This window comes from Myotis myotis, unplaced genomic scaffold (genome assembly GCF_014108235.1).
Source record: "Myotis myotis isolate mMyoMyo1 unplaced genomic scaffold, mMyoMyo1.p scaffold_m19_p_14, whole genome shotgun sequence".
NCBI classification, from domain to species: Eukaryota; Metazoa; Chordata; class Mammalia; order Chiroptera; family Vespertilionidae; genus Myotis; species Myotis myotis.
The window spans coordinates 12497122-12521678 of record NW_023416318.1 but is presented as its reverse complement, the minus strand read 5'-3'; the positions used below and the strand labels follow the sequence as shown (position 1 = coordinate 12521678).

At 57.9% G+C, this 24557-nt stretch overlaps 1 protein-coding gene across 20 annotated transcripts in view; it reads left to right on the top strand.

Moving 5' to 3' along the window:
* DYSF (dysferlin) overlaps positions 1–24557 on the top strand; it is a 198668-nt gene that overhangs the window by 96079 nt on the left and 78032 nt on the right. For all 20 annotated transcript variants that reach the window (XM_036334154.1, XM_036334149.1, XM_036334150.1 and 17 more), the window contains 10 exons: positions 1798–1990; positions 4071–4226; positions 7733–7864; positions 7950–8116; positions 8968–9082; positions 9368–9473; positions 9711–9853; positions 10358–10531; positions 23710–23803; positions 24335–24412. In XM_036334154.1, coding sequence (XP_036190047.1) covers positions 1798–1990; positions 4071–4226; positions 7733–7864; positions 7950–8116; positions 8968–9082; positions 9368–9473; positions 9711–9853; positions 10358–10531; positions 23710–23803; positions 24335–24412 — 1358 coding nt within the window. The remainder of the gene's footprint in view (positions 1–1797; positions 1991–4070; positions 4227–7732; positions 7865–7949; positions 8117–8967; positions 9083–9367; positions 9474–9710; positions 9854–10357; positions 10532–23709; positions 23804–24334; positions 24413–24557) is intronic.

Sequence of the window (24557 nt, the reverse complement as noted above, 5' to 3'; positions counted from 1 at the left end):
CTGCTGCCTCCCTGGCGGCACCCACTCATGGCAGGGGCAAGGGCAGGGGCAGGGGCAGGGGCAGGGGCAGGGGCAGGCAGCCACGTGTGAGCAGCTCAGCTCTGTTGTCAGCTTGCGCCGCGCCTGCCTACCATTTTCAGGTCGGCAGGGTCGGCCACAGCAAGCTGCCCTGGTTGGGGGTACAGTGTCACCCAGACTCTTCTCCCAGGTCTCCCTTGCTTTCCATACTCTCTGCCTTGGGCTTTTCTGGGGCAGGACAGGTCTGAGGCGTCTCATGTTGGTGGCAGTCCCGGGTCCCAGCTGTTTCTTGGGGAGTCTTGGCGGGGCTGGTGGCCTCCGTGAAAGTCTCCCTTTGGTGGTCTGTATGGCAGTCCCTCCCGGCTCCCGACGCAGGCCGGGAGCATAAATCACTCTGGTTGGCTCAGCAATCCAGACCCCACTCCAGACCCGCCTGCCCCCACCCTCAGGCCCTCTCAGGCCTCCTTCCCAGGCAGGGCTCCGGCCCAGGCCCCCCTTCACCCACCGAGCATGCCCCTCCGCCACGCTCCAGTGGGCTGGGGCTGGAGGGATGGCGGCCGGCCCTCTCCCGGCCTGGGGCAGCCCCATCCGAGGCACCCTCGGGGCAGTAAATATTATATTACTACGGGGTGTGCAGTACGTGACCTGAGACAGGTCCCGGGGCTTAAGTTTCCTGAGATGGAGTTTGCGTACTGCTCCCCCCACCCTAAAAATTCAATTAAAAAAAATAACAGGAAAAATGTAGTGCGCCGAGGGCCTGCCAGAGCGGTGTATCTGGCGCGGCGGTGCCGCTGCGCTCCGGCGGTAATTGGTTCTGCATAGCTCGGGGAAATTGGCAGAAAAATAAATCAGCCGGGAGCCGGAGTCGAGACGCTGCCGGGAGGGGAGTATGAGGTGGGGGGGCTGCAAGCGGTGGGAGCAGAACTGGTGGAGCGGGTTTGACTGATGTCCTGTTTGGGAGTCAAGGGCTCAGCAGAGGTGGGGCAGCCCCCCATGCGCTCCAGCGGGGATCGTCTAGAGGGGTCCTGCTGGTGAGGGAGGGCAGGGAGCTCCCCACTCCCCACTCCCCACCGCATCCTGCAGGACCCCGTGCGCGGACTGACTGACCTTGGAGGGGTGCTACGGTGAGGAGGAGCCGTAGGAAGGACTATTCGGGAGCCCAGTGGGATGGGGGGCGGTCAGAGTTCTTTGCCTCCAAACAGGATGGAGTTTAAATCCAGCCCCCCCACTTGGGACCTAGGGCTGTGTTTCTGGGACTGTTCCCCCCCCCCAAAGGCTTCCTAAACAGAGGGTTCTGGGAGGGGTGTGTGGGGCTGCCCCAAGTCGACACATCTGTATTGCTGGCTGCCGGCCTCCCCACAGCGTCTGCAGTGGCTTGTCAGGGATCCATAAATTTCCTTCTTGAAGAAAGTGTGCATACAACAGAAGGGATTCGTCTCAGCCAAGGGCAACTTAGCGCTCAGGCCTCTGCTCTAGGAGGATGCAGGGGGCAGGGAGGAACCCCCCCTCCAAGTCCCCCCCCCCCCCCGGGACTTCAGAGCAGTGACCTGTGGGCCAGTGTGGTTGGGGAAGGCTTCCCGGAGGAGGTGAGGGCGGAGCAGGCTGCACAGAGATGACTGTGCAGGTGGGTCAGGCTGGAGAGGGTGCCCAGCAGGTGGGCTGAGGGTGTGATGCTTGTTGTGGGGCCTGTCCTCATATGGGTGCTCATGCATGTGTGTGCCTGGACTGGGGTCTGCACTGGCTCCTGCGCATCAGGTACATCCCATCTGTCCCTCACAGTCAGCCCCTGAGCAATGTCCAAGAGAGGCCCTCTGCCACCTACCTGGACCAGTACCTGTACAAGCTGCGCACCCGGCACCTGACCCAGATCACCGAGGCGGCCTTGGACCTGAAGCTAGGCCACTATGAGCTCCCCGCTATCTTGGAGCAGGCTGAGGACTGGCTCCTGCGGCTCCGGACCCTGGCGGATGAGGTAGCTCACCCTGCAAGGCATCTCCTTTCCTGTCCAGAATGGGGAGGGACCTGGGACTGTCTGGACCACGATCCAACCCTGGTTCCATTGTTGAGTGACCTTGAGCCAGTGACTTAATCTCTCTGAGCCTCCAGGTCCCCATGTGTGGGAGGAGGAGAGAGCAAGCAATGGGGAACTGGATGTTGTGGGGCCCAGCACAGAGCCTGGTGTGACGTAGGTGCTCAATAAATGTCCCCACATGTGCATAAGAAATACTGACAAGGTGTTGCAGAGACAGAGCTGGGACCAGGACCCAGGGCGCCTGGCTCTAGGTCCAGTGCTGGGCCTGCTTTCCCGGGACCTAACGCCTTCTCCCTGCCGGCGCCCTGATTTCCTGCCCTTGTGGATGCCTCTGAGCCCAGGCCCGAGGAGGATGCATGTGCAGTAACTCTGAGCATCGTCATATCTAGTCAGAGAGAAGAGGCTCCAGTTTGTCCTCAGGGGCACCTCCCCCACCCCGCACCCCCCTTTCCCCCCCACTTCAGGGAAGATGCACTGACCCGGTTCCTTGGTTGACCAGATAGGACACAGATTTGTCTAGAATAGGACATAGGTCCACTCATATCAGAGGCAGGCCAGCTTTTGCCCACTCTGACCAGGGCCATGTGGGTCCCCCAGGGAGGGGACGGTGATGGATGGTAGGAAGGATCCCCCAGGAGCGACCAGAAAAGGGCAGGGCCTGCAAGGGGCTTCTGGAGGAGCGAGTTGTTGAAGAGGGAGGGAGGCCCAGGAAGTGGAAAGGAGACTCAGGAGGGGAAGGCAACCTGGGCCGTGGGTCCCTGAGAGTCGGTTCCCGAGCAGGGTCTCAGGCACAGGCCAACTACATGGGGAACGCGTGTTGCTCAGCCACAGGCCACCCCCCCCCCCCCGCTGCCCCCCAGTGGCCATGGACTATCCTCTCGGGCTGGTCAAGGCATGCCTCCCCAGATCATGCCCAGACCAACCCCAGAACTCAGCACAGGTTGCGACAGGGCTTGGAGAGGTTCAGGTCAAACAGGTGCTGTTGACTGTATGGGAGCCCAGAGAGAATCTGCCTCAGATTTGAATGCGCATCGGAATCCCCTGAAAAGCTCATTAAAACAGGTCACAGTCCCCCCACCCCACCTCACATATCTGGGTGGAGCCTGGGAATTTGCATTTCTGTTCCAGGGACCACACTTTGAGAACCCCTGGCATTATGGTTAGCAACATGTTTTTGGAGACAGAAACACCCAGCTCCTAGCCTCGTGGAGCCTGAATTTCCTCACCTGGCACATGGCTGCCTTTCTCTGCCTCCTGGGCTGCCGCAGAGCAGACGTGAACAAGGCCTGTGAAATGCTAAGCAAGTGCCGCAGGAGTCGGAGGCCTGGTCAGAGGCAGACCCAGCCTCCTCCCGGTGCACTTTGCTCACCAACCTTGGTAGAGATGGACCGTACCCCACCAGCCACCTCCCCCTCACAGCCAGATGCTCCGAGGGCTCAGGGGCCTGGCAGTTTTGTTCTGAGCTAGTCACCATTTTCAGAGCCCACTGTCCCCAGGCCCAGTGAGAGTCAGCTCCCAGGGCCCCTGCTCTGGATTTGCTGCTGCTCCTGGGCGTGGGGAAGGGGACGGTGAGGAAGGGGGTGAGGAAGGGGGTGAGGAAGGAGGCGGTCATCTTAGGCGTAATGTCATCTTCTGGGCCAGATGGAATCCTCCATGCATGTCTGTGCCGGGAGCATCCACCTGCCCAGTGTGTGGAGGGGGGTGGGCGTGGGGAATCTAAGAACGTAAGCTCTGGGCTCCAGGCAGGAGTGTCTTTTCCCAGAAAATGTGAACTCAGCTCAGTGATTTTTGGCAGGCTCCTATGTGAGCCCGGGGCAGTCCTCTGTCCTGGGGACTCTTGGCTTCCGACATCAGAGGTGCCTGGCTGAACCTGGGAGGCCACCGGGGTGGGGCAGGGGTGGGCATCTGGGGATGGAGCCCGGGGGAGAGACCTCTGCGGCCCCTGAGCCAGGGTGGTCAGCTCATGGGGTGTGGACCCAGGCGGGTCATGGTCCCCACCCTGACGGCCACCTTCTCTCAGCCCCAGAACAGCCTGCCCGACATCGTGATCTGGATGCTGCAGGGAGACAAGCGCGTGGCGTACCAGCGGGTGCCCGTCCACGAGGTCCTCTTCTCCCGGCGGGGCGCCAACTACTGTGGCAAGAATTGTGGGAAGCTGCAGACGATCTTCCTGAAAGTGGGTTCTTTCTCCTCAAGTTACGGCCACATTTTCTCAGCCCCGGGCCTGTCCCTGTCCTCTTCCCTTTCCCCTCCGGTTCTCTCTCTGCCTCTGAGTCCGAGGACTCTGTTCTTGGAAAGGGCCGAGGGCTTTAGGTAAAACTCCCTCCCTTCTCCTCCCTCTCACAGGGTTCCCTGGACCCCACGCACCCGCCAGGACCAGAGCCTGAGCAGTGAGAGTGGAGCCGGCCCCTGAGGCTGTGCTTGCCCTCCAGCCTCTAAGGGCCCTGACACAGACCCCCTCCATCCCTGCCTGAGTGTCTTCCACTCCAGCTGGGGCCTGAGGGCAGCCATGGCACAGGGAGGTTCAAGTTCTTCCCTGTGGGAAGGCTGGTGTCTGGGTACCAGGTGTGCCATGGTTCTGCCCCACCAGAGAGCCGGGAGCAAGTCTCCTGCCCCCCCAGTCTCACCCCACCCCTGCTCCCTTTGTGTCTCTCCTCCTCTAACACCCGTCCTTGCTCCCTCTCCATCTTCCCTCAGGGGACTGACCTGACTAGCCGTGGGTGACAGGGAAGTGAGTGGGTACCTGCGGACCCTCCATCCTCTCTCTGGGTTAATGTGGGGACACAGAGCCAAGGCTGCTTTGGTCTCGGGACTGTGGCCTGGTGGTCAGGACATAATTTGGGGAAATTCCTCCCTGTGCCATGGCTGCCCTGTCGCAAGGGGAGGGTCCCTGTTGGGATGGCTGTCATTGAGGCTGCCCTGCTAGAGGAGGGGTGGCCTTGGGAAGCAGGCGAACCCCTTACCACTTACTATTGGCTCCAGGTGGCCCTGTTGGCATTATACACTGCCTGGCTTTCACCTTCCCCTGCCCCGTGTCTCCTCCCAGCGCACCAGGACCCACCCCACCTCACCTCTTCCAGATCATTGTTGGCTAACTTCAGCCTCACACCTCTGAGTGGCTGCTGGCCAACTCGTTCATATATTGGCCGATCATTCTTGTCCCGGCCTGGGGTGGGTGGAGAGGGCAGGTTTCAAAGGCGCAGTGTGAGTGGACAGGTGGCGGGGCTGGCTGGACTCCTGTGTGGCCGTAGGCAGATCTCCTGAGCTCTCCTGAGCTGGCTGTCTTCTCACCTGTAAATGAAGGTCAGGCTGCCTGCTTGATAGGTTTTGAGAATTGAATTAGGTAACACAGGTCACGGGTCTTGCTGGAACTCGGTGGTCAATGAATGTTAGCTTCTCTCCCTGCTTCTCCCCTTTTCCTTGGGAGCCCCCTGGCTCCCTGGGGGAGAGGAGGCTCCATGAGCACCATGCCTGGAGGCCAACCCAAAGTCAGGGATGAGCAGACGTCTGCACGTGGGGAATTGATACCTCAAATGAGAGGCAGTTTTGCCTAGAAAGAGGGTGGGAGGTGTGTCAGGCAGTGGGCTTCCCCTCCCACCTGCTCACAGGCCACCCAGGGCTCGTCCCCCTTGCGATCTTTCCCTGAGCCAGCTCCTCGCCTGGTAGGAGAGAAGGGACAGGAAGGCAAGGAGCGGCCACATCTGAGTGGGGCTACCCAGGGAAGGCTGTCTGGCTGGAGCGGAGGTGGGGTTGCGGAGGGCGCCTGGGGGACATGCTCCAGGCTTTGACCTCTTGGCCCTGCAGCCTTGGGGAAATGCAAACTGAAAAATTTCCCTGATTCCAAGCAGAGGAAAAAAAAAAAGATATAGAATTGTTTCTCGAAGTCTTCCCCACTGAGTTTATGAGCCCTGCCAGTAGCTCCTGAGCAAGCTCTACAAAAATGTTGGCAGCAAGCAGAGACCAAGAAAACATTGGTGTTTCTTAACTTAAACCAAAGTTGGAAAAAATGAGCACCAGCAGAGAGGGAGAGGAGCCCCAAACTAGACATTTCTTTATTTGCTGTTGCTATTTTGGGTCCGGCAGGCTGGCCCCGTCTGGGGGAGGGCAGGGGAGAGACTGGGGGTGGCGGGGGAAGGGGGGGTCAGGCATTCCTGCCATGTCCCTGGGGCTGGTGGTTTGGAGGGGAAAAGGCTGCTAACCACCCCAGGGAGAGGACAGCTGAAGAGAACAGTCATGGGGAGGTTTCCAGGGGGGTGACACTTGGGGTCACGGGCTGCTCCAGGCTTCATTGAGGATGAACCTTAGCAGAGAGGCTGGGGGAAGGGTGAGAGCGTCATGGCCTTGGCCGGGCACCCCTTCCCCAGCCTCTTACCTGGACGGGCTCTGTCTCCAGCATCCAGGCCTCCTCCATCAGGGAGACCCCTTACCCCGGCCTCTCTTTCCCCTTCTCAACCCATCAAAATGACTTCCTTGTCTCATTCTGCTCCCTGTCTCAGAGGAGTTACTGCTCCCAGCTCAGGTACACCAAGCCAAGACACTAATACGTTACTTCCTCTAAGGGACAATGCAATGTGTTTCTCTAAGGGTGAGGCACTCCTGCCCCGCAGGCCATATCTGACCCTGATTTCAATCAAAGGGTGAAGTAGTTGGGGAGAATACATCTCCTCTGTTGGGACACTGTGGTTATTCCCTTTTGGCAGAGCTTGTGAAAGTTTCAGGCTACAAAGACCAATGAATAGTGGTTAACAATGCTGATAAGCACTTGAAAGGGTAGAGGTATCAGATGATACACTCACATCCAGCCAAGAAAACCCCAGAAAAACAGACAAACAAATACACAAACAAACAAAAGAACCCAACTGAAAACGAAGGGGGAGGTTTAACCTCTTCACCTTCCAGACCTGGATCATCATATCTCCTTTAGAGACTTCCTAGAACTGCATTCTCCAATATGGTGGCCATATGTGCTGTTTCAATCTAAATTAATGAAAATGAAATAAGCCCTGGCTGGCTGGCTCAGTTGGTTGGAGCATTGCTCCAGACACTAAAAGGTTGCGGGTTTAATTCCCAGTCAGGGCACATACCTGGGTTGTGGGTTTGATCCCTGATTTTCTCTCACATTGATGCTCCTCTCTCTGTCTCTATCTCTGTTTCTCTTTCCCTTTCTCTCTCTCTCTCTCTCTCCCTCTCTCTCTCTCTCTCTCTCTCTCTCTCTCTCCAATAAAAACATATCCTTGGGTGAGGATTAAAAAAATGAAATAAAACTAAAAATTTAGTTCTTCAGTCACACTAGCTACAGTTTAAGTGGTCAGTTGCCCATGGACTAGTGTCTACCATATTGGGCCACGTAGATAGAAATCATTACCATTGTAGCAGAACATCCCATTGGACCGTGCTTCCTAGAAGAGAACAGAAATGAGGATGAGGCGGGAGAGGAGAGAATGGGGGATGCTGGTCTCTACTGTAGAGAGCATGTAGGTGGTGGTGGTGGGGTGCAGTCTTTTCCTTTGATGGGAAGGAATCTTGGCAGGTGAGGAGAAGGTATTTGATAATCACACACATCTCTTCCATGAAATGCTGATAAGTCCTTTGACAGGGCACACACCTAATGGGATGTCCGGCTGGTATGCCCACTCCCATAGGCCCCCTCTAGTTGGGTTTCTGTTCTTCTCTGGTACCCAGTATCCGATGGAGGATGTGCCCAGGGTCCGGATGCCAGTGCAGATACGGGTGAAGCTCTGGTTCGGGCTCTCTGTGGATGAGAAGGAGTTCAACCAGTTTGCCGAGGGCAAGCTCTCCGTCTTTGCTGAGACTGTGAGTGCCTGCAACCCTCCCCATGCTCCCTCACCCCCTAAGCTGCCACCGGACCCCACTCACTCCTCCACTGCTTGCTCTCCAGTATGAGAACCAGACCAAGCTGGCCCTGGTCGGGAACTGGGGCACGACGGGCCTCACCTACCCCAAGTTTTCTGATGTCACGGGCAAGATCAAGCTACCCAAGGACAGCTTCCGCCCCTCGGCCGGCTGGGCCTGGGCTGGAGATTGGTTCGTGTGTCCAGAGAAGACGTGAGTTGTGGGTAGGGAGGGCTTGGGGACCCCTCCGCCTCAGCCCTTTCCCTGAAAGGCCTTGGCCTTTTCCATTCCTCTGCCTGCTCCCCCCACCTCTGCCCTGGTCGTAGGGACCTCCACCCGAACCCCCAGAACCGGGGCTCACTGGCAGCATTCGTCTCTGGAAGAGCTCTAACAGCCGGAAGGCTCTTTATTATTAAATCAGAGTTGGCCTCCGTCAGACTTTGCATCTGACTTTGCTCCTGGTGGTTGCAGCCTTTCCTCCAAGACACCACAGAAAGCCGCTTCCCCTCCTGCGTTAACGCTCCTCGTGCCCGGGGCCCCTTTTTTCCTCGGTGTTTCTCAGAACAGCATCATCCTTCTCCACCTCACTGATATCTGCCTCTTTCTCCTCTCTTCCAGCTGGGTTGACATTCAACAACTGTTTCTTTTAAACTTTAAAAACATTGAAGCATGATTTGTATTGTAGTTACGTACTCAGCTCTTAAGCATACAGCTTGATAACATTTCCCATCTCTATAGTTACCTATCGAGCTTCAACTACCCCCTGGCTTAGGCGTCTTCAGTGGGTCTTTCTCTTTCTTGGGGGCGATGTATTCTTCTGCCCTTGAGTGTCCCTAGGTCTCCCTGGTCTCCTTTCTCTCTCCCCCCATGCTCCTGACCCCTCCTCACTCTCTCCCCTCTGCCTGTCTTATTGTGGGTTGGGGTGAGGCTGATGCAGGAAGGTTGGCCCTGGCCTGGGCTGCTCTGCTGGAGGCTGTGGGTGGATGTGGGTGGTTAGGGGCTGGGGGGTGGGGTGGGGGGGGGAAATCCCTTCAGCAGAGGCGCTGACTGTCCCCCGCCCACAGCCTGCTCTATGACACTGATGCGGGCCACCTGAGCTTCGTGGAGGAGGTGTTTGAGAACCAGACCCGTCTCCCTGGAGGCCAGTGGATCTACATGAGTGACAACTACACGGATGTGGTAAGGGGGTGCTCCAGGCAGGGGGGTTCCGCTTTCTTAGATCCTGTAAATTGGGGCCTGAGAGGGACCTGTGAGTCAAAGAAGGGCGGGACCTTTTCTCTCTTGCTCCGACGTCCCCAGCCTCCGTGCTTCGGTTACCAGCGGGACAGAGTGAGGTCCAGCTCGGGGGGGACTCGACCTGAGTCACACCTGGGGCGTTGAGAGCGTATGTTGTCAAGTGGCATCTTCCCAGCCTCCCTGCTCACGCCCGTCTCTCCTCATGCTTGCCTGTCCCTTGCTGCCCAGAATGGGGAGAAGGTGCTTCCCAAGGAGGACATCGAGTGCCCACTCGGCTGGAAGTGGGAAGATGAAGAGTGGTCCACCGACCTCAATCGGGCCGTGGATGAGCAAGGTGGGTGGCACATGGCACCCGGTGAACCCCACCCTGGCGAGCTCACATGGTGTGCTGGTGAGGACAGCTGAGCGCAGGGCGCCTTGGCCTGGGGACTTCCTGGGTTAGCCCTCCCTGCAAGCTGCCGGCTAGGAGTCAGTGGCCGCCAGTGAGTCTGTGAGCATGCCCCACCTGAAGAGATAGCTCTGCAGAGATGGAGAGTGGCCAGGCCATGAGTGATGGGTGCCCCTCCCCCAGGCTGGGAGTACAGTATCACCATCCCCCCGGACCGGAAGCCGAGGCACTGGGTCCCTGCCGAGAAGATGTACTACACACATCGTCGGCGGCGCTGGGTCCGCCTGCGCAGGAGGGACATCAGCCAGATGGAGGCGCTGAAGAAGGTGAGCCCAGTGGATGGTGGGTGGGAGTCTTGGTGCGGGAAGGCAAGCTGGGAACACACACACACAGGTGTACAAAGGACATGTATAAGGCACATGAGCTCACTGGAGATGCTCACAGATCACACTCAGCACATGCACACATCACACCCAGCACAAACACAGATACACACAGATCACAAGTAGCACACACACAGACAAACAAACAAACCTGAAGCTCAGTCTTCACCACCTCAGTCTACCTTCCCTTCCTGGCTCCTCAGTTCTCCCCACAGCCTAGGGGGTATCTTTCCCTCCTGGTGTTCTGACCCAGAGTCCTTGTTACTGCAGAAGCTGCTCAGAGGGTTCCCCCTCCAGGCAGCCCTCCCAGGTTTTCCCATCTAGAGGGTGCTGGTGTGAGGTGGGAGGGGAATTGTGGAGGGCAGGAAGGGCGCAGCTGGAGCTGAGCCCAGGACTCCCTGCAGGCCCGCTAGTGGCTTCTGAGTCTGCCCTGTTCTCCCCTCGCAGCATAGGCAGGCCGAGGCCGAGGGCGAGGGCTGGGAGTACGCCTCGCTCTTCGGCTGGAAGTTTCACCTGGAGTACCGCAAGACCGACGCCTTCCGCCGCCGCCGCTGGCGCCGCCGCATGGAGCCGCTGGAGAAGACGGGGCCTGCGGCTGTGTTCGCCCTCGAGGGGGCCCTGGTATGTCCCCTGCCCACCGGGCCTGGGTCGGGTGGGGTGCACCTGGGGTTCCCAGAGCTGCTCAGGGCCGATGCAGAGCAGGCAGGGGCCCCAGGATAGAACCTTGGATGGAACATCGACCAGGTGTTGTGGCTTCGGGTCCTCTGGGGCTGCATGTGGAGAAAGTGGACACAAGTCTCCGTGTCTTCCTACCATAAAACTGCTCCTGTTCTGGCACCAGAAGACCTGCTGCTTCTGTGCATAGTCAAGATGGTCTGCCTTGTGCCTGGAGCCGAGAGACCCGTTCTTCTTGAAGAGGCTGGCACGGGCTGTGCTGGGGAGGCTTTGGCCTAGCCCTGTGGTCGGCAAACTGTGGCTCAGCAAACCGTGGCTCGTGAGCCACATGCGGCTCTTTGGGCCCTTGAGTGTGGCTCTTCTACAAAATACCGGCTTTCCACAAAATACCGACTTCTGCGCACGGGCCACGAAGTTTCAATCGCACTGCGCGTGCGCGCCCGCACGTGGTATTTTGTGGAAGAGCCACACTCAAGGGGCCAAAGAGCCGCATGTGGCTCGCGAGCCGTGGTTTGCTGACCACGGGCCTAGCCCATGGGCGTAGCCAGAGAGGCCTAATGACCCCAGAATTCCTTGGTTGGACCTGAGTGTCCTGGGACAGGCCATTGTGTCCCTAGGGATTGTGGGAGAGATGTGCCTCCAAAACTGAGCCCCAGCCTGGCTGTCCTGCCCAGTGCACACTTTCTGGAGCCAGTGGAACGGGGGGTCAGCTCAAGGTTATCCAGGGTCTGCATGCTGTGTTCCCCCAAAGAGATGAGCAGGCCCTGCCAGGATATCTGAGTGGGGACATTCAGGGCTAGGATATGTCCTGTTCCCTGCTCTGTTGGCCTGGGGGTTCCTGGAGATGGAGTGAGATGTCCAGGATGAGACACCCCCCCCAAAATCCAGCCACAACTACCCGCCCCCTGAGCTGGGGGGCTTTGGGTTGTGACCCTGGGAGCAAGCTCTACCAGCTGTGCTGGCTGATGGAATCTGAGCGAGTTCATGTGCAGCCAGCTGTGCGTGTGCATGTGTGCGTGTGAGTATTTGGTTGGGGTGAGGAGCTTGAGTCTTAACCCTGGGCCAAGGCTGGCTACCCATTTGTGGGGCAGCGCAGCTACAAGGGCTGGGGGAGTTGAGTGGGGCAGGGCGGGGGGGTGGGGGTAGAATGGGGTGGGGCTGGGGAGTACAGGGGGCAGTTCTGTGACTCCCTATCTTGTCTGAAAGGCACAGGGCAGGGCCTGGCCGTGGTCGTGTGGCTCCAGCTGGGGGTTCGGGGCATAAAGACTGTGGCGGACCTAACAGTCAGGGCCAGGGCTGAGGAGGCTGGGCAGGCACCTAAGGATCCAGGACTTGTTTTCTTCAGTGGAAACGCAACTCAAATGCCTAAAGGGAGAAGAAGAGTTTCAGGGCTCAGATGGCTAGACAGAGCCCCAGAGATGAATGAGGCATTAGTTTGGCGGGAAATGGGCCCACGCAGTGTCCCAGGACTATGTTTCTAACGTGGTCTCCTGTCTGGTCTCGTCTCACACCGGCTCCGTCCATGTGATAGCAAAGATGGCACCTGTGACAAAAGGCTGACGTCATCTTTATAACCAGCAAAGCCCTGCTGGATAGAATAGCTTGGCCCTCCCGGCGTCCTCTGTTTTGCTCACACTGGAGACCGCGAGGAGAGGAGAATGCCACTCTCAGTAATGCCAGTAGCCATCCAGTGTGGCCGACTGGCCCCGGACCCTGGGTGAGAACAGCGTGTTCTGATTGGCCGTCGGGGCCAGGCACTTTTTCTGTGGTTGACAGCATCACCAGGTGGGGGAGGAAAAGAAAACCCCAGAGAGTGCTGGGCAAAGAGCTACAGAGGATGACCACGGACCCTATTCAGTGAGCAGCAGGAGCCAGAGTGGGCGGCTGAGCGGAATGTGCTGGTCAGAGCTGGGCTTTAGGACCGGTAATGAAGGAGCCCTGGAGGCTGGTTGGAGGGAGAGCCTCCCGTCAGGAGACCATCAGGAATCTGGGTTAGGGACCAGGACGCCGTGGCCATGTGGGATGGGGGCTGTGGACCAGAGTGGAAGTGGAGTGGCAGGGCCTGGGGAGGAAAGGGTCAAATGGGCTCAGAGGCCCTGCTGGGTGCACAATGGGGCGATTCCCATCGCCAGGCCACGGGGCGGGGTGGACCTGGGGCAGCGATGAGTTCACGGCTGGCCCTGGCAAGTCTGACACACACGGTGAACTGCTGTGTGGGAAAGACGGATGTGGTGGCCGCCTGCCAGGCGGCCCAGGGCAGGGAGGCCGGGGGGCACGGGGGCTGAGCGTCAGCTGTGAGGTGTTGGGCCAGAGGAGAGAGTGCACAGGCCAGAGGCGCACGAAAGTGCATGCATGGAAGCGTGGACGGGCTCTGGGCTGCGGGAAGATGAGCAATCCCAGTAAAGCTGTCTGAGTCTGACCTAGAGAAAGAACCAGGCGGACGGGATGGATAGTGCTTAGGTGTGGCCGTCATCGGGACAGGGCCATTGGCCCATTTGACAGGAGCAGTCTGACCACTCTACTTCAGTGAATAGAACCTCCATCTGCACCAATACACAAGCAGACACACACACACACACACACACACACACACACGTGTACACACCTGCACACACATGCACACACACTCCCCTTCCATGGTCATCTTTAGTATATGCTTCCTGCCAGGACCAAGGCCAGCCTGGGCTCCTATCCCTGAGCCTGCTGTTCTTCATCCTGGGATGTACTGATGCCCGGCCAGGCACAGGGCAAAGGTCCAACCTGCAGGCAGGCGGGTTGGTTTCCTGGGTGCAGGACCCAGCTACTCTCCCAGGCACTGGTCTTTGCCCACTGGCCACCGATGCCTGTGGATGCATCGGGCAGGAGCGTGGTGGGTCACGGTGAAGGTTTAGTTCCAGTTCTGCTTCCTCTGCTTCCTAGTTATGGACCAGTCCTTTGTCTCTTTAGTGACTCTGTTACCTCATCAGGAAAGTGAGTCACTGCATCCTAGGGGTGCTGTAAGGAGTAAGGACACGACGCATGCAAAGAAGCGCTTCTCAGCCCTTAGGAACCTAGGAGCCATCTGGGGATCTTGTTAAAATGCATCTGGGGATCTGCATTCAGTGCCTGGGTGGGGCCCGAGAGGCTCCATTTCTAACCAGCTTCCAGGTGATGCGATGCTGCTGGTCCAAGGACCACCTTTGGGTATCGAGGATGTAACGTGCACAGAGCATCATGAAGGGGAGGGAGGTGGTCACATTGCCCTCCCCCGCCCCCCCGCGTACCCTGAGAGAGGCAGGGTGTGTCCATTCTTGGCTGAAGGTGTGTGGACAGGGAGGCAGGGAAAGATGACATGTTCTCCCTGCTCCTTGGAGGGAGAAATGTGTTCTTTACTTCAAATGATCCCTCAATTGGGTGGTGGAGGCCTGACCCATGGGAATGCTTGTCTGATTAGGACAGTGGTTCTCAACCTTCTGGCCCTTTAAATACAGTTCCTCATGTTGTAACCCAACCATAAAATTATGTTCGTTGCTACTGTTATGAATCGTAATGTAAATATCTGATATGCAGGATGGTCTTAGGCGACCCCCGTGAAAGGGTCGTTCGACCACCAAAGGGGTCGCGACCCACAGGTTGAGAACTGCTGGATTAGGAAGAGAGACCTTCACATGTGAATGTGCATAAACCCAGTAGAATTTGCACCTTTGAAGTGCAGAGGTGCCAAATAAGAGTCATTCCAGGGTGACTTTTTGGAGGAGGACATTGAGCTTGAAGGAATTTAGGGAAAGACGGTGTGCGGGTGGTGGCCAGGTGGCCCTCCTGGGAATCTGACATTTCTGGGGCCAGGCCTGTGGCGCCCCCTTGCCTAGAAGCACCCCTCCCCAGGCCCACGTGTTCCCCGGCAAGCTGGGCCTCGCTTGCCAGCTCCCCTCCTGAAGACGTCTCGCTGGAAGGCAGGCTCTGTCTGCTCATTAGCACAGGCAGCCTTTCCCTGAAACCTTCCGCCGGGGCCAAGCCTGGCTCCCTCCACGGAGCAGGAGGCCCTGGCTCCGTCTGCTAATCGTCTGCTGTCTCCATCGTGAGCATTATTTTATTTTCGTATTATTCTTTTTCCAGCTAATATCCTGGCATTCCCAAAGACACCGGGTTTCATAATCTCCCTGGCGTTCCCAGGGAGCTGGGAAGCGGAGCACAAAGCTGCTATTATAGCGCGTTCCGTCCAGCCTCCCTCTCCTGCCCCACACCCCTCGCTGCCGCCACCGCGGGCTCCCACCCAGTCACCCCTCCTGACGCCACCGGCCTCTCTGGGAACTCTGGTGACGGCTGCCGGGATGAGCTCACAGAATCCATCCTGTCGCTCTTGCCCTGGGCCTGCCCTCCACACACAAGGATTTTTCCAGAGCCCGTCTCTGAGCTTGGCCCTGAGTGTCAGGAAGGGTTTTCTGAGATGCCTGATCCTGGGCAGGGAGGGAAGGAGATGGAGACTCAGCAATTTGTTCACATAGCCTGGGAGTTTTTAGAGCTGGAAGGGGCTTTCATTTTCAAAAGGTGCTCTCCACCTGGCTTTAGAGCTGCCGGAGCCTAGAAATTGGATGCGAAGTTGTGGGTGTGCATGTGTGTGCACTTGTGTCTGATGTGTAATCATATGTGTGATGTAATAACATACAACACACATGCAAATTACATGTATGCATGTGATACATCTGTGCAGGTGTGTGCAATGTGTACAATGCGTGCACGTGTGTGTGCAATGAGCACATGTGTGTCTGTGATGGGAAATCCTGGTGGAAGGTCCATGGTTTTCTTCAATTCTAATGAGAATGGAGGACCCCAAAGAAGGTAGGAAATACGAAATTCCATTTTGCCATGTCCCAGAGACCAGGCTGAGAGCCTTATGAGCACCATCTAGTTCTGTTCTCACAGTGACCCCAGAAGGCTGGGTTCTGTTATTAAGCCCATTGTATAGTAGCGGAGACTGAGGTTCAGAATCACGTTGTCCAATATGGTAGCCACTAGCCAGCATATGAGGCTATTTAGATTTATATTTAACGTAATTAAAATAAGAAAATTCAGTTCCCCAGTCACACCAGCCTCATCCCCAGGGCCCAGTAGTCACGCCTGGTGACCGCATGGGACAGTGCTGCCCTAGAACGGCTCTGAGTCCCTCTGTTGCCCCAGAAGAAACGGAGGCCTGAGAAGGGGTCTGCCCAGAGGCACAGCACAAGTCAATCTGGAACCAAGGCCAGAAGAGTGGCTCTTCTGCCCTCTCTCCCTAGGATCGTCCCACTCCTGTTCCGGCATGATGCCCCTGAGTAGGGTCTGAGGGAGGGCCCTGGCATCTGGCTAGAGCCCTGGGGTGTGGGCATCACCCTCTTGTCTTGTAGTCAGGTAGCTTGGCCTCCCTGGAGCCGGAGGGGAGCTGTACGGAGGCCCACCCGGGAAGCCTCCAAGTTGGCTGGCAGAGGCCCGAGTCCTGACCAGAAGTGGGGAGGACGTACCGAGACAGGAATCAAGCCCCCGCCGGGGGCAGGGAAGGGCCGCTGGGAGCCAGAAGTGCTAGGAGAGGGGTCAGGGAGAGGCTGGTGCCAGAGAGGAGTAATTTGAGATTTGAACTGGCTGAAAAGGAGGAGAGATGTGGGTGGGGAGGGGAGGAGCCATCCCCGGACCTGGATGGAGCCCTGCTGTGCCCGTGCCTGTAGCAGCCCTTGGAGCAAGGGCAGCGCCTGGGAGGTGAGAGGGGTTTGCCTCGTGACCTAACCACGGCCCGGGACAGGCTTGGCTCATACGGAGAGGTGGCTCCCGGTGTCCCTGGGTTCTGTTTATTGAATATGCAAATTGAGCACCTGTTCTGGACTTGGCATTGTGCTAGCAGGGCAGCTTCAGGGCTGGCTGCCAGCCCTCTCAAGCAGGGCCTCCCTGCCCCTCCTGCTCCCCCACATGGACAAACTTTTGGGTAATTCCTCTAACTGTGCACACCTAGGCTCCGTCTAGCTCAAAGTTTGGATATGATGTCCGAAGGGCCCAGCTATGTGTCTGTGTAGCCAGGACAGAGCGCCAGCACGTGAATGTGTGTGTATCACAGCGAGTGGATGTGCTGGCGCCCCGATGTCTGTCACTGTACATGCATGAGGCCTGCGCCCACCGTTCCCAGGGTGCCCTCAGCATTCCCTGCCTGGTCTGGGACACTGTTAGGAGCTATGCCCGAACACAGGTAGGGCCATTCCTGGCAAACTGGGACACACAGTATCCTCATTACGAGGCACTCTGTCGTGGGATAGAGCGTGCCCTGCAGCCTCCACATGCGAAGCCGTGGAGACCCTGGAGGGACACGCGCACACATGCAGGCGGACACACGTGGCATCGTGGACTCTCCAGGTTTCCTGATTCCACTCCCGCTCCCCAGGGCCCGGCCGGGAGTTTTGCAAGGAGTTTAGCAGCTGCTTCCAAGCCTTGGCTCCAGCTGTGACTTCAATGGGGTTGCACCCTCAGCTGCTATTCCACTTAAGGCTGCGATCAGCCCCAAGGAGGAAGGGAGGTCTGTGTGTTCCCGAGTTCCCTCTTTTAAAGGGTTCTCCTCCTCTGGCCTAGCCGGCTGGCCGGTGTGGGGTTTCCCTAGAAACCGAGACCAGGGCAGCCAGGGCAGTGACGTGGGCCCTGGATCCCCCAGGCCCTGCCTTGGCACTTGGCTCTCTCCTGCCCCAGAGCCCTGCTCAGGTCCTGAGTTCTGTGAAGAAGCAGGATTTACTCTCTGGCCCTTTATGGACAAGTTTGCCAGCTGTCCTAGAGCACTTGCTACGTGTCAAGCATTGCCCTGTTCCCTGTTCCCATGGTATCTCACTTAACCCCCCCAGCGATCCCAAGAGATGGGTTTTAGTAGTATTCCCATTTTACAGTTGCGTAAACTGAGGCACAGAGAAAACAAGTAGCACTCTAGCTGTTTTCTGACATGAGTATTTTGAACTGTCTTGTGGACCATGATGGGGCTGTGCCGTTTGTAGCGCTCTACCCTACATCGCTGTGTTGCTATTTGGATGTCCCAGCAAGGACCACAGTGAAGAAGAGATCCTGGCAGGTCACCCTAGGGCTGTGCGGGCCTTTTTCTCCAGAAAAGAACCCCGACAACAAATCCAGCCTGGTTTGTAGCACTTGCTGATTCCCATGGTGTAAATACCTCTGCCAGCGATGTGACATCCTGCAGGTGGGTATGGGAAGGGGTGGGCAGTAGTAGCACATGGTACTATCTACCCTATAGATATACTAGACATAGCCTCAGGAGCAGGATAACAGTAACAAGCAGTAAAATAATTAGGAGGCAATGCATTTGAATATTTATCACCTTTGTCTTTTGAGTGAATTTCTGTAGTTATAAATTTATAGGATTTGGCTTTTACAAAGGGCCGTGTTTAACAACCGCCTTGCAAAATGGTTGAAAATTTAACGATCTGTTCTCGTGAGCCCTGTGAGTGGGTCCCAGCCCCTGCTGCTCTGGGGGTGGGGTGGGGTCCTGATCCTGTTGACATAAGAGATGGGGGCCTTCAGTAGTAGCTCCCTTCCCAACAGCTGTGACCTGTGTTCTTTGAGTCCATCATGCAAAGGAATTGAGTTCTCCCCATAAAGCGAGGAGGGCAGCTGATCCCCCCATGCCCATCTGCTTGACTGTGGGAGGGAAGGAGGTACCCTAGTGGGCGCCCAGGAGACCTCCGAGGCCCTGTGGTCTCCTTTCTGACCACCGTGGGTGTGGCTGCTGTGGCTGCTGTGGCTCTGTCCCCTGCCTGCTCAGCCCCGGGGAATCCCACTGCGAAGCCTGTGTCCTCTTGCTCTGCCCCTTCTGCCCCCCTCCTGCCTCCGCTCTATAGATCCTGACCCAACTTCTAGGCCTGTGTGGGGCAATGTGCCATTACCAGAGGGAGGAGGCGCGTATGTGACCGACAGTGTGGGGTGCAGAGGAGTCTCAGACATGCAAGTGGTCTCACGCTGCTCTGCGGGTCCAGTTCAGGCCAGTGGAGGAGTCCCCTGCATTGAAACTGCTTGTTTCCCTAGGACCTGCCCATCTCCTCCCAGTGTGGTGGCCACACTGAGGTCCTGGGGCAGAACCATCAGCAGGCGGAGGTGGGCTGGGCCTCTGGCTCGGGGACCCCTGGGGGAGCCCCTGGCATCTGGGAGGGAGCGTGTTCCTTACTATTCTGAGCTCAGGCTGCCCCGGGAGCCCTGGCTGCCAGCTGGGCAGCAGCCGTTGGAGGCCACCCAGTCCCCTGGGCGAGCGGCAGGATCCCTTACACAGCTAGCCCCAAGACAGAGTGCGTGGCCGCAGACCGCATGGCTGCCAGCCCCAGCCCCAGCCCGGGAGTCTCATTGCCATGAGCTATGGAGGCAGGAATGTGACTGTGGGAAACCCAATGCCCTGGGCCTGGCCCTGGGGCTGAGGAAGAGGGTGCGTGTGCAGTGGGAGTGAAGGTCGCTGGGTGGAAAAGGAGCATCAGCCACCCCTGCAGCCTGGCTCTGCCTGGGCTCCGAGGGAGCGCAGAGGAAGCCAGCCCTCCCTCTCTGGGCTGTGCCTCCCCCTGCCCCAGCTCGCCCCTCTAGCCAGCCTTCCCCTGAGCTCATGGGTGGGCCTCCAGCACGCTGCTGCTCTCCCTGTTCTAGCACCTTCTTCGTGCCCTTCCTCCAGGGAGACCTCCTGAATGGGATCTCCCAAGGGCCCACGGCGGTCTTTTCACCCCGCAGGTGGCCCTGCCCTGGGGTGCAGTGATGCACATCACTTGTCCTTCCTGTAGAGGTGTCAGGCCCTGAGCCTCCCGAGGGTGGGAGGTGCTGTCCAATGCACACTTTCCTGTCCCTTCCCCTGGGACCTTAGGCCCGGGTGATGCACTCCTGGCTTAGGGTGGGGAATGCTGGGATCCACGTGGTAAGCCTTCAGTGGATAGTGACCCAGTGCCAGATGCAGGGCTGGGTGCAGGGGAGAGAGGAGTGTGCATGTCTTGCGTGTGCACACGGGGAGATGGATGCAGGAGAGAAGCTAGGAGAGGCTGGGTGGGGGACGCTGATGCAGGCAAGGCAGTCAAGGAGGTGCCTAGGCCTCAGTGATGACTGAGCCGAGGGAAGAGCTCAAATTAGCTCATCAGGGAGGACATTCCAAGGTGGAGAGAACAGCCCGTGCAAAGGTCCTGTGGAAGAGGGAAGGTGGTGGATTCCAAAGTTACAGAAAGCTGAAGGGCGTGCAGTAAGGAGGGGAGAGTATTGACACGAGACTGGAGAGATGAAGGAGTTAAACTGACACCCTCAGCACCACTTACTGAGTGCCAGATGCCTGCCATGGGCAGTGGGTGCATTTATGTAATATTCTCCAGTGGTTCTCAACCGGGGGAAATTTCTATTCCCCACCCCATTCCCCAGGGGACATTAGACAATGTCTGGCGAGGGGTGAGTGGGGGGGGGTGTGCTATGGGCATCTACTGGGTAGAGGCCCTGGATTCTGCTAAACATTCAACAACACATAGCACAGCCCCAACAAATAATTACCTGGCCCTAAATATCCAGAGTGCCAAGGTTGGAGATACCTGCATGTCTATAGTCCTCGCACTGGGTGTTGCCACAGTTGACACTTTACAATGCGGAACCCGAGCTTCAGGAACTGAGCTTCCCTGAGGCACGCCAGCCCCGCTTCCCTGACCCACACCGTGTGTTCCAGGCCAGTTCTGACTCTCGGAGACTGGGCTGGGAGGGAGAGCTGGCCTCCCCTCTGCTCCTGGGATCTGAGCGGATGCGTGGAGAGCTCAGGCCCCCCTGGGAGGGTCAGAAGACGTAAAGACGTTGGCCAGCTCTGAGGGTGGGGTTCTGCCCTGGGTGGGAAACAGGGCAGCGGCAGGGCCCTGGTTAGTGGGTGTCCCGCAGCCCACCTCCTGTTCTCCATGCTTCTTCCCAGCAAACTCCATCTGTCTCTGTGAGCTAGGGGGAGAAAGGAAGGAGGAGGCAGGGCCACACTTGGGTGGCAGGTGGGGGTGGGGTGGGGGATGGAAGAGGGCCTGTGGAGTGGCATGGTGGGGTGGTGGTCAGGGGCATTGGCAGTGGGCCCCTCCTCTGGGGGCAGGACAGATGGAGGAGCCCTGGCCGTGTGAGGGGCATTCCTGGAGGGAACACTGGTTTCTCTCTCTGAAGAATGGTCCTTCTCAGGGCCTGAGATACCTAGGCGAGCCTTCGTGGAGATCCCAGGGAGGGGGACACCCTTTCTGATCGCAGGCGGTGGCCCTGCCCTTGGACGGAGACCCAGAAAGTGCTGCCAAAGCCCCAGACAGAAGCCTTGGTGGGAGTGGTGCTGATGGAGGCGGCTGGGGGAGGCCCTCTAGAGGAGGTGTGAGGTGAGTGGGGATGTGCACTGGCAGTGATCCGCGAGCAGGGAGGTCCCTGTAGGCACCTGGAGGGAGAGAAGGAATTCTGGGGCCTGTGTGCGGCCGAGTCGGCCTCGCTCCTTACGCTCGCCCCAGCTACCTACCTTTGAGGAGGAGGGGGGCACACGTGTGTTGCCAGGCTAAGGCGAAGGGGTTATAGAGTCCTGGACCTTCAGTCCCACCCCAAGCTGAACCTCCCCCCCCCCCGGCCCCTCCCCCACGAAAGTGCACTGAGCTGCATGTGCTATGCGTTGTTGCACCCGGGGGCTGGCCAAGCCATTTCCAGCGTCCTGATCTGCTTTCCTTGGCGTGCCTGCACCTCACGCCTGGGGTGGCCTGCTGGGCCCCCCAGGTCCAGCCCTATGCGCAGCCTCACAGACCCTGAAACTGGGAACGGTTAGCTGTTGGACTTGGTGCATGCTCTGGCGGGATGCCAGCACGCAGCCAGGCCAGACGCCTCTCCTCGTGGGAATGCAGGATGCTTGGGGGCCACACCTGCCTGGGAGGGCGGATCCAGGCTTGCTGGCCTTTGGGTCTTTCTGTAGTAGCCTTCCCTGTCTGTAGTATGACACCCTCCCTCTTATCCTGCTCTCGTGGTGTGTGTGTGTGTGTGTGTGTGTGTGTGTGTGTGTGTGTGTGTGTTGAGAGACTGAGGGCTGTAGCTCCTGAAGTGTCCACTTTTCCAGCTCCCGGAATAATGTTGAACAACTAAGGGATGTATGAATACCACCCGTAAGCACAGTTGCTAACTTCATAGTTTATGACTTAATCCCCCCTGTCCTGACTGTGCCCCATTTCTCTCATAATAGCAAACATTTATGGAGCATTTATTATGTGCCAAGTGGTATGCTAAGAACATGTAATTTTTCTCCTTAACAATCACAGCAACTCTGAGACAGATACTGTAGGATTATCCCGAATTTACAGAGACTGGTTCAGAGAGGTTAAGCAACCTGCCCAAAGTCACACAGCCAGTAAATGGCAGGGCCAGAATTGGAACCCAAGTAATCTGGTTCTAGAGCTTGTGTTAAAACTGTGGCCAAAAGAAGGGGGGTCACTTCCTCTCTCTGCCAGAGAGGGGGGTGTCCTGTGGTGGGAGCTAGAGCCTGCCCAGGTGTAGTAAACCTTGGTGTCCCCTGGGAGAGCCGATGAACACGTCCTTCCAGTATGCGTGTTTTATGGGCCCCCTTTCAGGATGGAGCAGAGGAAGACTGGCTTACCTTTCGGATGCATTTCTTTGTTGACCACGAGTGACCAGGACAGGACTGGGACGATCAATGACTCTCCTGGCTAGGGAACAGCATGAGCTTGGGATGGGAGCAGAAGGGAGCCTGGACCATCCTTGAGGAGCGTGGCTGGCCTGAAGCTGAGGATGGGTTTGAGGGAAGCAAGCCCTGGTGTCAGATGGGAAGATGGGCCAGGTCATTGGGTCTGACCAGGTAGTGAGAGCCACCGAAAGATTTGGCTGGGGAGCCAGTGGTGACGGTGGTAATGACGCTTTGCTGGCTCTGGGTGTGGGCAGATCAGAAGTGGGCGGGCCAGCGCCCAGAGAGGCTTCTTGGGCCAGGGGTCTGGGCTGGGGCCTGAGGGTGGCCGTGGTTTGAAGAGGGGAGGCACAGAAATGGCCCTATGCTTTGTATTTGGAGGCACTGGGGGACTGGGTAGCTTAGGGCCCCCTGGGAGAGGCTGAGGTTCTTGGGAAATGTTTGCAGGTGGGGATCCCGGCTGCCCAGGAGAATGGCTCTGGGAAGTGGCCATTCCGGGTGGGCCTGAGTAGGGGATGAACAGGCCATCCACGGGGAGGCCAGGGTCTCCTTTCAAGGGTATGTGTGCTTGTATGCTAGCAAGAGGGACTGGGCCAGCAGCAGGTGTGGGAGAGGGGAGAGGGACTTAGAGAAATCTGCGCGACAGCAGCAGGAGCGGACAGCGTGGGAGTGCTGCCCAGCTCTCCCCAGCCCCTCTGCTGAGCTCCTGGCTGAGGGAGGCTGGTGGGCCCAATGTCATAGAGAGCCCAGGCTGGGAGGCGGGGCTGGGTGTGAGTAGAGCATTTTCTCTTCTTGTATGGGCCTTGGTTCCTATTGGCTCACCAAGTCCTCCAAGCTACACAGAACCCCGATGAGTGGCGGCAGGGTGGCGGAGGTGGCAAAGGGGCATCCCTGAATCAGGAGGTGGACATGGGGCCCAGGGCAGGTGGTTGATTGCCCAGTGGTTAGACCCCAGTGCTAATGAGGACAAGGGAAGAGGAATGACCATATAGCTTTAAGCACAGACTGGTTTCTGAGCCTCAGTGTAGACCTCCACTGCCTCCTGCTCTTGTCCCTGCCTCCGGCCTCAGCCTGAGCCCAGGAACCCAGGCTCACGGGTGGACAGAGATGCTATAGCGGGCCCTCCAGACTTTGCTTCTTCTTAACTCATCCGGTGGGCAGATCACCACTGGATTTCCCTGCAGATCCTCTTAAAGTCCCACCTTCTATCAAACTCCAACCCTGTAGACTGGAACTACTCAAACTTCCATTCTGACTTGTCTGGTCTCCACTAGAGAGGAGAAAAATTTCCCCGTGGACTTGACGTTGGAGTCTGTGGGCTGTAGCAGAGGATGAGCTGCCCTAGGGTGAAGGTAGAGGCTGATGGCCCAGCTCTCAGCAGCCGAGGAGCATTGTCTAGAGGTCTCCTGACCTGGGGGCCAGGCCCTCTGGGTCAGCCTCCCTGCCACCCTCAGGCATGGGGTCGAATCTGTCCTGACCAGCTCTGTGTCTCCAGGGCGGTGTGGTGGATGACAGGAGCGAGGATTCCCGGTCCGTCTCCACCTTGAGCTTTGGCGTGAACAGACCCACGATTTCCTGCATCTTCGACTGTAAGTGATGCTTCGAGGTGTCTATGGGGTGATATGATTGGGTGTGTGATCTTTTGTTTCTGTTTGAATGGGGCTGTATGTTCAGGTGTGTATGTGGGACTGTGGAGAATGGAGTCTGTGTTCTTTTGGTGAGTCAGTGTCTTCTGGTGTGTGTGTGTGTGTGTGTGTGTGTGTGTGCCTGCACACGCACATGCCCGTCTACGTATGGTGTGTCACCTCTAAGCTTCAAATTGGGCATTCAAGATCCGGTGCATTCTGGCTTCTCCTGTCATCCGTTTAGCCTCTCCCCCTTCTCCTCCTCCTCTGTCCCCTCTCTCCAACTCTCGCCAGGCCCAAGGATACACCACTCAGGTGTCTACTTCTGAGCTGTGGTCTGTTCTGACTTCTGCAGAGTGTGACATGTGCCATTTCTATCGTTCAGCCCCTGTGCCTGCCGCCCTTCCCAGGGACAGACTCCCCCTTTTCCTCTAACCCCGGCTCTCAGCCACCTCCAGCCCCTCACTTGGCATCTCTGTTTCTTCCCTGGTGCAGACGGGAACCGCTACCATCTGCGCTGCTACATGTACCAGGCCCGGGACCTGCCTGCGATGGACAAGGACTCTTTCTCTGGTAGGTGGGGGAAGGGAGGAGGGCCAGGGACCAGAGCTGAGAGCTGGGAACCGAGCCACGGGGCCTTGGGACCCCGGGGCACAGGCCCAGGGCTGCTCCTGCAGGTGGGGGTGGTGCTTGCTGGGTTTGTGGAGGTGTCTGTTGT